This window comes from Nerophis ophidion, linkage group LG02 (genome assembly GCF_033978795.1).
Source record: "Nerophis ophidion isolate RoL-2023_Sa linkage group LG02, RoL_Noph_v1.0, whole genome shotgun sequence".
In the NCBI taxonomy this organism is placed as follows: domain Eukaryota; kingdom Metazoa; phylum Chordata; class Actinopteri; order Syngnathiformes; family Syngnathidae; genus Nerophis; species Nerophis ophidion.
This window is the reverse complement of record NC_084612.1, coordinates 83,661,177-83,674,022: the sequence shown is the minus strand read 5'-3', so window position 1 is coordinate 83,674,022 and position 12,846 is coordinate 83,661,177. Positions and strand designations below refer to the sequence as shown.

At 37.9% G+C, this 12,846-nt stretch overlaps 1 protein-coding gene across 1 annotated transcript in view; it reads left to right on the top strand.

Moving 5' to 3' along the window:
• LOC133548271 (phosphorylase b kinase regulatory subunit beta-like) overlaps positions 1–12,846 on the top strand; it is a 77,477-nt gene that overhangs the window by 2,602 nt on the left and 62,029 nt on the right. Inside the window, exon 2 of the mRNA XM_061893587.1 lies at positions 12,061–12,160. Coding sequence (XP_061749571.1) covers positions 12,061–12,160 — 100 coding nt within the window. The remainder of the gene's footprint in view (positions 1–12,060; positions 12,161–12,846) is intronic.

Below are 12,846 nucleotides of genomic sequence, written 5' to 3'. Positions count from 1 at the left end.
TCAGAAATACAGAAATGTGTGTGTGCCAGCGCCCCCCGCAACAGCAAAACGGAATAAGCGGTAGAAAAATGGATGGATGGATGGATCTATATATCATTCATGTTGTAAATACACTTCTTTATATATCTAGAGAGCCTGGTCCTAAAGAGGGAGGCATTTTTCTCAGGTCCCCAGAATGTCAGAAATACATAAATGTGTGTGTGCCAGCGACACCAAAACGGAATAAGCGGTAGAAAATGGATGGATTGATGTATATATTATTCATGTTGTAAATACACTTTTTTATATATCTAGAGAGACTGGTCCTAAAAAGGGAGGCATTTTTCTCAGGTCCCCAGAATGTCAGAAATACATAAATGTGTGTGTGCCAGCGCCCCCCGCGACACCAAAACGGAATAAGCGGTAGAAAATGGATGGATGGATGGATGTATATATTATTCATGTTGTAAATACACTTCGACCCCGAAAGGGAATAAGCGGTAGAAAATGGATAGATGGATATATCTAGAGAGGCTGGTCCTAAAGAGGGAGGCATTTTTCTCAGGTCCCCAGAATGTCAGAAATACATAAATGTGTGTGTGCCAGCGCCCCCCGCAACAGCAAAACGGAATAAGCGGTAGAAAAATGGATGGATGGATGGATCTATATATCATTCATGTTGTAAATACACTTCTTTATATATCTAGAGAGCCTGGTCCTAAAGAGGGAGGCATTTTTCTCAGGTCCCCAGAATGTCAGAAATACATAAATGTGTGTGTGCCAGCGACACCAAAACGGAATAAGCGGTAGAAAATGGATGGATTGATGTATATATTATTCATGTTGTAAATACACTTTTTTATATATCTAGAGAGACTGGTCCTAAAAAGGGAGGCATTTTTTTCAGGTCCCCAGAATGTCAGAAATACATAAATGTGTGTGTGCCAGCGCCCCCCGCGACACCAAAACGGAATAAGCGGTAGAAAAATGGATGGATGGATGTATATATTATTCATGTTGTAAATACACTTCTTTATATATCTAGAGAGGCTGCTCCTAAAGAGGGAGGCATTTTTCTTAGGTCCCCAGAATGTCAGAAATACATAAATGTGTGTGTGCCAGCGCCCCCAGCGACACCAAAACGGAATAAGCGGTAGAAAATGGATGCATGGATCTATATATTAGTCATGTTGTAAATACACTTCTTTATATATCTAGCGAGGCTGCTCCTAAAGAGGGAGGCATTTTTCTCAGGTCCCCAGAATGTCAGAAATACATAAATGTGTGTGGGCCAGCGCCCCCCGCAACAGCAAAACGGAATAAGCGGTAGAAAAATGGATGGATGGATGGATCTATATATCATTCATGTTGTAAATACACTTCTTTATATATCTAGAGAGCCTGGTCCTAAAGAGGGAGGCATTTTTCTCAGGTCCCCAGAATGTCAGAAATACATAAATGTGTGTGTGCCAGCGACACCAAAACGGAATAAGCGGTAGAAAATGGATGGATTGATGTATATATTATTCATGTTGTAAATACACTTTTTTATATATCTAGAGAGACTGGTCCTAAAAAGGGAGGCATTTTTCTCAGGTCCCCAGAATGTCAGAAATACATAAATGTGTGTGTGCCAGCGCCCCCCGCGACACCAAAACGGAATAAGCGGTAGAAAATGGATGGATGGATGTATATATTATTCATGTTGTAAATACACTTCGACCCCGAAAGGGAATAAGCGGTAGAAAATGGATGGATGGATATATCTAGAGAGGCTGGTCCTAAAGAGGGAGGCATTTTTCTCAGGTCCCCAGAATGTCAGAAATACAGAAATGTGTGTGTGCCAGCGCCACCCGCGACACCAAAACGGAATAAGCGGTAGAAAATGGATGGATGGATGGATCTATATATTATTCATGTTGTAAATACACTTCTTTATATATCTAGAGAGGCTGGTCCTAAAGACGGAGGCATTTTTCTCATGTCCCCAGAATGTCAGAAATACATAAATGTGTGTTTGCCTGCGGCCCCCGCGACACCAAAATGGAATAAGCGGTAGAAAATGGATGGATGGATGGATCTATATATTATTCATGTTGTAAATACACTTCTTTATATGTCTAGAGAGGCTGGTCCTAAAGAGGGAGGCATTTTTCTCAGGTCCCCAGAATGTCAGAAAAACATAAATCAATCAATCAATCAATGTTTAATTATATAGCCCAGAATAAGCGGTAGAAAATGGATGCATGGATCTATATATTATTCATGTTGTAAATACACTTCTTTATATATCTAGAGAGGCTGGTCCTAAAGAGGGAAGCATTTTTCTCAGGTCCCCAGAATGTCAGAAATACATAAATGTGTGTGTGCCAGCGCCCCCCGCGACACCAAAACGGAATAAGCGGTAGTAAATGGATGGATGGATGGATGGATCTATATATTATTCATGTTGTAAATACACTTCTTTATATATCTAGAGAGGCTGGTCCTAAAGAGGGAGGCATTTTTCTCAGGTCCCCAGATAGTCAGAAATACATAAATGTGTGTGTGTCATGTTTGACATGGTACATTGTGTTGAATGTAATTGTAATGAACGTTTAATTACTGCTTATTACGTGTCCGATACAAGGGAGCGCTCACGTCCATCAAGCCGGCGCCGTCACAAAAGTACACGCGTGTAAAAAAAAAGCCGCACGTCGCCGTTCCACGCTGGTGTTATCCAGACGTGCCGTACTTTCCTCGGGAAGGAGGGACTGAGACGTCGTTCCAGGGTACAATCATCTCAGCAGGCTGGGGGGACATGAATGGTAGACCCCCTTAGGAAGATGATGGTGCTCCAACAGCGAGGGAATACGGTGTGAGAGAATGCCAAGAGTGTGCAAAGCAATAATCAGAGCGAAAGGTGGCTATTTTGAAGACATTAGAATATAAAACCTGTTTTCAGTTATTTCACCTTTTTGTGATAAGGAAATAACTCCACATTTTGATGTGACAATCTTATCACATCACAGTCATGAACATAGAGAACACCCACCAGTGGGTTCTTTTGACACAAAGATCCTCTCGAGAGCCCGGTAGTCTGAGGTAGCAAGTCTTTTATTTTCATACAGCAGTATGGTTTTGCTTTCCAGCAAAATGTCTCTCGGTCCCATGCTTCTGCTCACCAGCAATTCCAACCAGGTGTCTCATCCCGGCTGCTGCTAATAAGGACGACAGGTGATTAGATAACAAGTCCCAGCTGGGCAATCTACCCACCTGACCCTTGCTTTGAGGCCGGTCCTCACACACCCCGCTCTGAGAAGGTGTGTCCAAACTTTTGGCCTGTACTGTACACATATATACTATATACATAGTGGATCTAACATACTATCCAAATATGTATATAGAGACATTCTGTAATAACTTGAAGTATTTATCGAAGATTAAAAAACAATTACAAACAAAAAAATTCAGATTTTTAAAAAAAACTATTTTACCAAAAGCAGTCTTTTTCTCACACTTTGTCGACTTTTTCTTATAAATTTGGGAACAATTTCTCATTATCTTTCTGTTTCGGTAATATTGCCATATTTTTTTCGAAAAAGGTTGTACTACTATTATGTAAAATGATTACTTTTTAATGCAAACTGGTGACATTTGTCATATAAAATTCTGACTTTTTTCACAATATTGTCAATTTTTGTTGTTTTTGTAAAACTGTGACATTTTTTTGAGTAAAATTATGACAAAAGTCAAGTAAAATCCCGATTATTATTATAAGATTAATAACATTTAAAAGTTTTCTTATAAAATTGTGACTTTTGTCGAGTAAAATGACAACAATTTTCATAAAACTGCCAAAATGTTAAGCTTTTCTTGTAAAATTGCGACTGTTATTGAGTAAAATTCCAACTTTTATCATAACATTGTACAAATGTTCAGTTTTTCTTGTAAAATTTTGACTCGCGTTGAGTAAAATGATGACTTTCAAAATTATAAGTATATCTTGTAAAATTACAACTAATTTTTTATATTACAGTATGTCTCTATATACATATTTATTTAGTTTTTTAATTAATTTTGGCCAAAAGGGGCGCATTCAATTTCTTACACACACTTGTTATTTCATATGCTGACCACAGGGGGAGCACTTTTAAAAGCGATACACGGTCAATTTGAAAAATCCCTCCTTTTTGGGACCACCCTCATTTAAAAGTAACAATTTTACATCAGTATGTAAAGTATTTTTGCACACACACACATATATATATATATGTATGTATGTATACATTTTATAGAGTTGGGTGCCTGACCAGAATGTTCACTCGGTTTATTTCATTATGCCTAGAAGGTTTTGAGCATCTTTTGATGAAAACATTGCCAGAAATGCGATAATGAAGAATCGACTTGGTGGTGATATCCATCACCTCCTGGATCAGGGGTGTCAAACTCAAATACAGAGTGGGCCAAAATTTTAAACTGAACAAAGTCGCGGGCCACGTTTGAACAAATTAATCTTTTAATAGGGAACCAAACAAGTTTTGCATTGAATATTGAACAAGCGAGGCTTATATAACTTTATAGTGACATGTAAAATCCAGTTTCAAATAATAATAACAATAATTTAAAAAATATCAATGGCATATCAAATAAAATTTAAATGAAAATGAAATTCCTCTTTTCTATTTGCAGCTTTCTGAGGTAAATATCAAAATTAACTTTTTCCACGGGCCAATAATACATTTTGAAAGTAAAATAACAATAAGTAATGAATCAATCATTCAAGTGCATGAATTAAACGCTAATTATTGCTCAGTTTGCTACACTGATTTGCTTAATAGTGCAAAATCGACTTTCAAAAAACAAACGAAAAAACATCACAGAAATAAAATTTAAATAAAAAAAAATGTAATGCCTCTTTTCTATTTGCAGCCTTCTGAGGTAAATATCAACATTAACTTTTTCCACAAGCTAATACATTTGAAAATAAAATAACCATGAGGTGGTCGGGGTTTGGTGGTAGCGGCGGGGTGTATTGTAGCGTCCTTTAAGAGTTAGTGCTGCAAGGGGGTCTGGGTATTGGTTCTGTTGTGTTTAGGTGCGGTCGTTCTCCCGAAATGTGTTTGTCATTCTTGTTTGGTGTGGCTTCACAGTGTGGCGCATATTTGTAACAGTGTTAAAGTTGTTTATACGGCCACCCTCAGTGTGACCTGTATGGCTGTTGATCAAATATGCTTTGTATTCACTTGTATGTGTGTGTACAAGCCGCAGATAGTATGTGACTTGGCCGGCACGCTGTATGTAGAGAGGGAAAGCGGACGTAACGCCAGGTTGTGGAGAACGCTAAAGGCAGTGTCTTTAACCTTCCTCTTGTGTTAGCTTTCTGTTGCCATCCCTGATGTTAACGGGTCGGTTTTGACCCATGTCTTAAATCAGCTGTAAAATACACTAAAAACGATTATCTATCATCCAAATTGTTTCTCGTCTCTCGGTTACCTTGTTAGGCTTACTTATCCATGGAAATATTGGTTTTAATTAGGGATGCGCCGAAATGAAAATTTGTGGCCGAATACCTAATAATGAATGCAGTTTTTCACAATTTTTTTAACATTGCATAAATAGCCTAGAATAAATATTTAGACATGTGTTTCAAATAAAGTACATTTTTTATTGAATATTGACATTTTTTTTAATATTCCAGTAGCCTTTGCTTTTCAAAAAAAGCACAAAGTTTTTCATTTATATTAGGCCTTCAAACAAAACATGCATTCCAAAAATAATAATAAAGTGCATTAAAGTGGATAAACCCACAACAAATGAATAGATTGTAGTCAGCTGGAGGCGTGTCTTAATGAAATTAAACAATGGATGTCCGCTAACTTTTTGCAACTCAACGCCAAAAAAACGGAAATGCTGATTATCGGTCCTGCTAGACACCGAACTCTATTTAATAATACAACTCTAACATTTGACAACCAAACAATTAAACAAGGCGACACGGTAAAGAATCTGGGTATTATCTTCGACCCAACTCTCTCCTTTGAGGCACACATTAAAAGCGTTACTAAAACGGCCTTCTTTCATCTCCGTAATATCGCTAAAATTCGCTCCATTCTGTCCACTAAAGACGCTGAGATCATTATCCATGCGTTTGTTACGTCTCGTCTCGATTACTGTAACGTAATATTTTCGGGTCTCCCCATGTCTAGTATTAAAAGATTACAGTTGGTACAAAATGCGGCTGCTAGACTTTTGACAAGAACAAGAAAGTTTGATCACATTACGCCTGTACTGTATATACCTTTATATACATATATACCTATACTGTATATACCTTTATATACATATATACATACATATATACCTGTACTGGCTCACCTGCACTGGCTTCCTGTGCACTTAAGATGTGACTTTAAGGTTTTACTACTTACGTATAAAATACTACACGGTCTAGCTCCAGCCTATCTTGCCGATTGTATTGTACCATATGTCCCGGCAAGAAATCTGCCTTCAAAGGACTCCGGCTTATTAGTGATTCCCAGAGCCCAAAAAAAGTCTGCGGGCTATAGAGCGTTTTCATTTCGGGCTCCAGTACTCTGGAATGCCCTCCCGGTAACAGTTCAAGATGCCACCTCAGTAGAAGCATTTAAGTCTCACCTTAAAACTCATTTGTATACTCTAGCCTTTAAATAGACTCCCTTTTTAGACCAGTTGATCTGCCGTTTCTTTTCTTTTTCTTCTATGTCCCACTCTCCCTTGTGGAGGGGGTCCGGTCCGATCCGGTGGCCATGTACTGCTCGCCTGTGTATCGGCTGGGGACATCTCTGCGCTGCTGATCCGCCTCCGCTTGGGATGGTTTCCTGCTGGCTCCGCTGTGAGCAGGACTCTCGCTGCTGTGTTGGATCGCTTTGGACTGGACTCTCGCGACTGTGTTGGATCCATTGTGGATTGAACTTTCACAGTATCATGTTAGACCCGCTCGACATCCATTGCTTTCCTCCTCTCCAAGGTTCTCATAGTCATCATTGTCACCGACGTCCCACTGGGTGTGAGTTTTTCCTTGCCCTTATGTGGGTCTACCGAGGATGTCGTAGTGGTTTGTGCAGCCCTTTGAGACACTAGTGATTTAGGGCTATATAAGTAAACATTGATTGAACTTTGGGAGTCTCCTGGGAAAATCAGGAGGGTTGGCAAGTATGAGTATTAGCGGTGAATGCGTCCTGGATGGAAGGACTTCTTAACGATATAATTGTCTCCCAGAACTTTTCTCCTCCTCTAAGTCACGCTTTATTTGTCTGCCGTAAACTTAAAAGTCCTCTCCCCTTTCCAGCTGCGTTTCTAGCGTGTTGGGAGAGAAAAAAATATGCTGCGTGGTTAACTCAGCGCGCGCCGGCCGAATGTAAACAAGCGTGGCGTCAGTGCCAGCCTTTCTCTCTCCCTTGTGTCCATGCCCAAAGTCATTATTAGGATGACCTCTTTGCTGCGTACACACACACACACACACACACACACACACTTGTATTTGTTACCTTCTAGAACAGGGGTGCCCACACTTTTTCTGCAGGCGAGCTACTTTTCAATTGACCAACTCGAGGGGCTCTACCTCATTTATATATATCATTTATATTTATTTATTTATGCAAGAGACATTTTTGTAAACAAGTTAAATGTGTTTAATGATAATACAAGCATGTGTAACACATATAGATGTCTTTCTTTCACGAAGACAAGAATATAAGTTGGTGTATTACCTGATTCTGATGACTTGCATTGATTGCAATCAGACAGTAATGATGATAACGCCCACATTTTCAAATGGAGGAGAAACAAAGTTGTCCCTTTCTGTACAATACCACATGAAAGTGGTTGGTTTTTGGCATCTAATTCATCCAGCTTCCATACACTTTACAAGAAAAACATTGCCGGCAAATTCCGTAGCTTGCTTGATTGACATTCACGGCACCCGAGGGTCTTGTGAGATGACGCTGGCTGCTGGCAGTTCATTATTATGAAAAAATGACAGAGAGGAAGGCGAGAAACACTTTTTATTTCAACAGACTCTCGCGCCGTCCCTTCCGTCAAAACTCTAAAGGCCGACTGCACATTTCCTATCTTCACAATAAAAGCCCTGCTTCATGCTGCCTGCGCTAACTAAATACAGAGTCTGGGAAAACTGGCGTGCACAAGCGATCCCTCAGAAAGCTGCACGCCAGCTTTCCCAGACTCTTATTTTGTTAGCGCAGGCAGCATGAAGCAGGGCTTTTATTGTGAAGATAGGAAACGTGCAGTCGGCCTTTAGAGTTTTGACGGAAGGGACGGCGCGAGAGTCTGTTGAAATAAAAAGTGTTTCTCGCCTTCCTCTCTGTCATTTTTTCATAATAATGAACTGGCAGCAGCCAGCGTCATCTCACAAGACCCTCGGGTGCCGTGAATGTCAATCAAGCAAGCTACGGAATTTGCCGGCAATGTTTTTCTTGTAAAGTGTATGGAAGCTGGATGAATTAGATGCCAAAAACCAACCACTTTCATGTGGTATTGTACAGAAAGGACAACTTTTTTTTCTCCTCCATTTGAAAATGTGGGCGTTATCATCATTACTGTCTGATTCCAATCAATGCGAGTCATCAGAATCAGGTAATACACCAACTTATATTCTTGTCTTGGTGGAAGAAAGACATCTATATGTGTTACACATGCTTGTATTATCGTTAAACACATTTAACTTGTTTACAAAAATGTCTCTTTCATAAATAAATAAATATAAATGATATATATAAATGAGGTAGATCCCCTCGAGTTGGTCAATTGAAAAGTAGCTCGCCTGCAGAAAAAGTGTGGGCACCCCTGATCTAGAGACCTGAGAAAAATGCCTCCCTCTTTAGGAGCAGCCTTTCTAGATATATAAAGAAGTGTATTTACAACATGAATAATATATACATACTATGCACATATTTAAAAAAGCTTGTTGTGAAAAAAGAGTTGGAATTTCACAAGAAAACCTTAGTATTTTGTTGTCATAACTTTACTCGATACAAGTCAATATTTTACAAGAAAAACTGAACATTTGTGCAGTATTATGATGAAGTTGGAATTGTACTCAGTAATAGTCGCAATTTTATACGAAAACGTTAAAATGTTGGCAATTTTATGAAAAGTGTCGTAATGTTACTCGACAAAAGTCACACTTTTGTAAGAAAACTAACATTTGGGCGATATACGAATAATAAAAAACTCTGACAAAAGTCATAATTTTACTTAAAAAAAATGTCACTATTTTATTAGAACAACAAAAAATGTGTCAATATTGTGATAAAAGTCAGAATTGCATGTCGCCATTTTGCATTAAAAAGTGATCATTTCACATAGTAAAGTAATAATTTGACGAGAATATATTGGAACATTACAGAAACAGAATATGAGAAACTGTTCAAAATTTTAAAAGAAAAAAGTGGACAAATTGTGAGAAAAATATTTTTTAAATTTTTGTTCGTAATTGTTTTTTAATCTTCTTTATTTACTTCAAGTTATTACAGTATGTCTCTATGTACATTTTTTTAATTTATTTAAATTTATTACACACACTTTTTATTTCATATGTTGGCCAGAGGGGGAGCACTACACATTTTTTTTTTTTTACACACTTGTTATTTCATATGTTGTCAGTCAATATTTTTGGAACCACCCTCATTTTGACCAGCAGGGGTGCAAGTGAGACATTGTCTATTAGATGCAATGTTATTGGGACCATCATTTATGTCATCACTTCTTCACACCTCCTCATATGGAAGATACTTTTCCTTCTTCATGTCTCAGGATGGGTAGAAACACACATTTATGTATTTCTGACTATCTGGGGACCTGAGAAAAATGCCTCCCTCTTTAGGAGCAGCCTCTCTAGATATATAAATAAGTGTAATTGGAAAAAGCTTGTTATGAAAAAGGAGTTGGAATTTCACAAGAAAACCTTAGTATTTTGTTAGTATTATAATAAAAGTCACACACACACACACACATTTATGTATTTCTGACTATCTGGGGACCTGAGAAAAATGCCTCCCTCTTTAGGAGCAGCCTCTCTAGATATATAAATAAGTGTAATTTGAAAAAGCTTGTTATGAAAAAGGAGTTGGAATTTCACAAGAAAACCTTAGTATTTTGTTAGTATTATAATAAAAGTCACACACACACACACACATTTAAGTATTTCTGACTATCTGGGGACCTGAGAAAAATGCCTCCCTCTTTAGGAGCAGCCTCTCTAGATATATAAATAAGTGTAATTTGAAAAAGCTTGTTATGAAAAAGGAGTTGGAATTTCACAAGAAAACCTTAGTATTTTGTTAGTATTATAATAAAAGTCATCATTTTACTCGATACAAGTCAATGTTTTACAAGAAAAACTGAACATTTGTGCAGTATTATGATAAAGTTGGAATTGTACTCAATAACAGTCGCAATTTTATAAGAAAAGGTTAAAATGTTGGCAATTTTAAGAAAAGTGAAGTGAATTATATTTATATAGCGCTTTTCTCTAGTGACTCAAAGCGCTTTACATATCTAAGTTACATTTAAAGCAGTGTGGGTGACACTGGGAGCAGGTGGGTAAAGTGTCTTGCCCAAGGACACAACGGCAGTGACTAGGATGGCACAAGCGGGAATCGAACCTGCAACCCTCAAGTTGCCGGCACGGCCACTCTACCAACTGAGCTATAAAAGAGTCGTAATTTTACTCGACAAAAGTCACACTTTTGTAAGAAAACTAACATTTGGGCAATATACGGATAATAAAAACTCTGACAAAAGTCACAATTTTACTTAACAAGAACAACAACAAAATTGTCAATATTGTAATAAAAGTCAGAATTGCATGTCACCATTTTGCATTAAAAAGTGATCATTTCACATAATAAAGTCATAATTTTACGAGTAGATAGAACATTACAGAAACAGAAAAAACATGAGAAACTGTTCAAAATTTTTAAAGAAAAAAGTCGACACATTGTGAGAAAAAGACTGCTTTTAGTTATTTATTTTTTTTTGGAATGTTTTGTTTGTATTTGGTTTTTAATCTTAATTTACTTCAAGTTATTACAGTATGTCTCTATGTACGCTTGTTGTTGTTTTTTAATTCATTTAAACTTATTACACACACTTTTTGTTTCATATGTTGGCCAGAGGGGTGGCGACTTGTCCAGGGTGTACCCCGCCTTCCGCCCGATTGTAGCTGAGATAGGCGCCAGCGCCCCCCGCGACCCCAAAAGGGAATAAGCGGTAGAAAATGGATGGATGGATGGATGGCCAGAGGGGGAGCACTACACTTTTTTTTTTTACACACTTGTTATTTCATATGTTGACAGTCAATATTTTTGGGACCACCCTGATTTTGATAGATGTCACCAGCAGGGGTGCAAGTGAGACATTGTCTATTAGACGAATGTTATTGGGACCATCATTTATGTCATCACTTCTTCACACCTCCTCATATGGAAGATACTTTTCCTGGCCGTGCCAGCAACTTGGGGGTTGCAGGTTCGATTCCCACTTCCGCCATCCTAGTCACTGCCGTTGTGTCCTTGGGCAAGACACTTTACCCACCTGCTCCCAGTGCCACCCACACTGGTTTAAATGTAACTTAGATATTGGGTTTCACTATGTAAAGCGCTTTGAGTCACTAGAGAAAAAGCGCTATATAAATATAATTCACTTCACTTCACTTCTTCATGTCTCAAGAAGGGCAGAAATACAAGAACACACACACTCACACACACTTTGCTGACTGCAAGCGCAGCCGAAACACAAGCGTGACAAACGACATTTGTGGGCGGAGCATGTGGAAAAGGGCGGAGTCAGCACATTGAGGCTAATCCTGTTAGACGGCAGTCCATCATATTTAAAGACCTCCATCGTGCTTTTCAAATGATTTCCGACCCCGGCAGCAAGTTGAATCAAATAGTCCATAAATGTAAATCTGCATTCTCCTCCACTTGGCTGAAAGTCTTGGATTCAGCAACCAGCCGGGGTTTTACTGCCATTTATATTTATATGGATATTTATATGTATGTTTATATTGATATTGATGTGTGTATTGATGTTTGTTTGCAGCCGCATCGACGACGACCTGGGGCGCACACACGAGTTGGAACACTCGGCCATCAAGTGCATGCGAGGCATCCTCTACTGTTACATGAGACAGGCAGACAAGGTAGTTATTGACTTTAGAGTAGTCCGCGTACAGCTTGAGTCTTATTGTGAGTCGTACTCCCGGTCCTCTGTGTCGTCAAGTCAAGCGACGCGAGAGTAGATTTGTTTGGTGGTAGACATGTTCTTATCCTTTCTGGTGCGTCCGTGTTGCGCCCTGAAAAGTGTCAGTACTGTAAGTGTTGCACTTATTACACATATATATGTATGTGTGTGTGTGTGTATATATATATATATATATATATATATATATATATATATATATATATATATATATATATATATATATATATATATGTGTATATATATATATATATATATATGTATATATATATATGTGTATATATATATATATATATATATGTGTATATATATATATAAATATATATATATATATGTGTATATATATATGTGTATATAAATGTGTATATATATATATATATATATATATATATACATACATATGTATGTATATGTATATATATATATATATATATATGTATATATATGGGTATGTATGTATGTATATATATATATATATATATAAATGATAAATGGGTTGTACTTGTATAGCGCTTTTCTACCTTCAAGGTACTCAAAGCGCTTTGACACTACTTCCACATTTACCCATTCACACACACATTCACACACTGATGGAGGGAGCTGCCATGCAAGGCGCCAACCAGCACC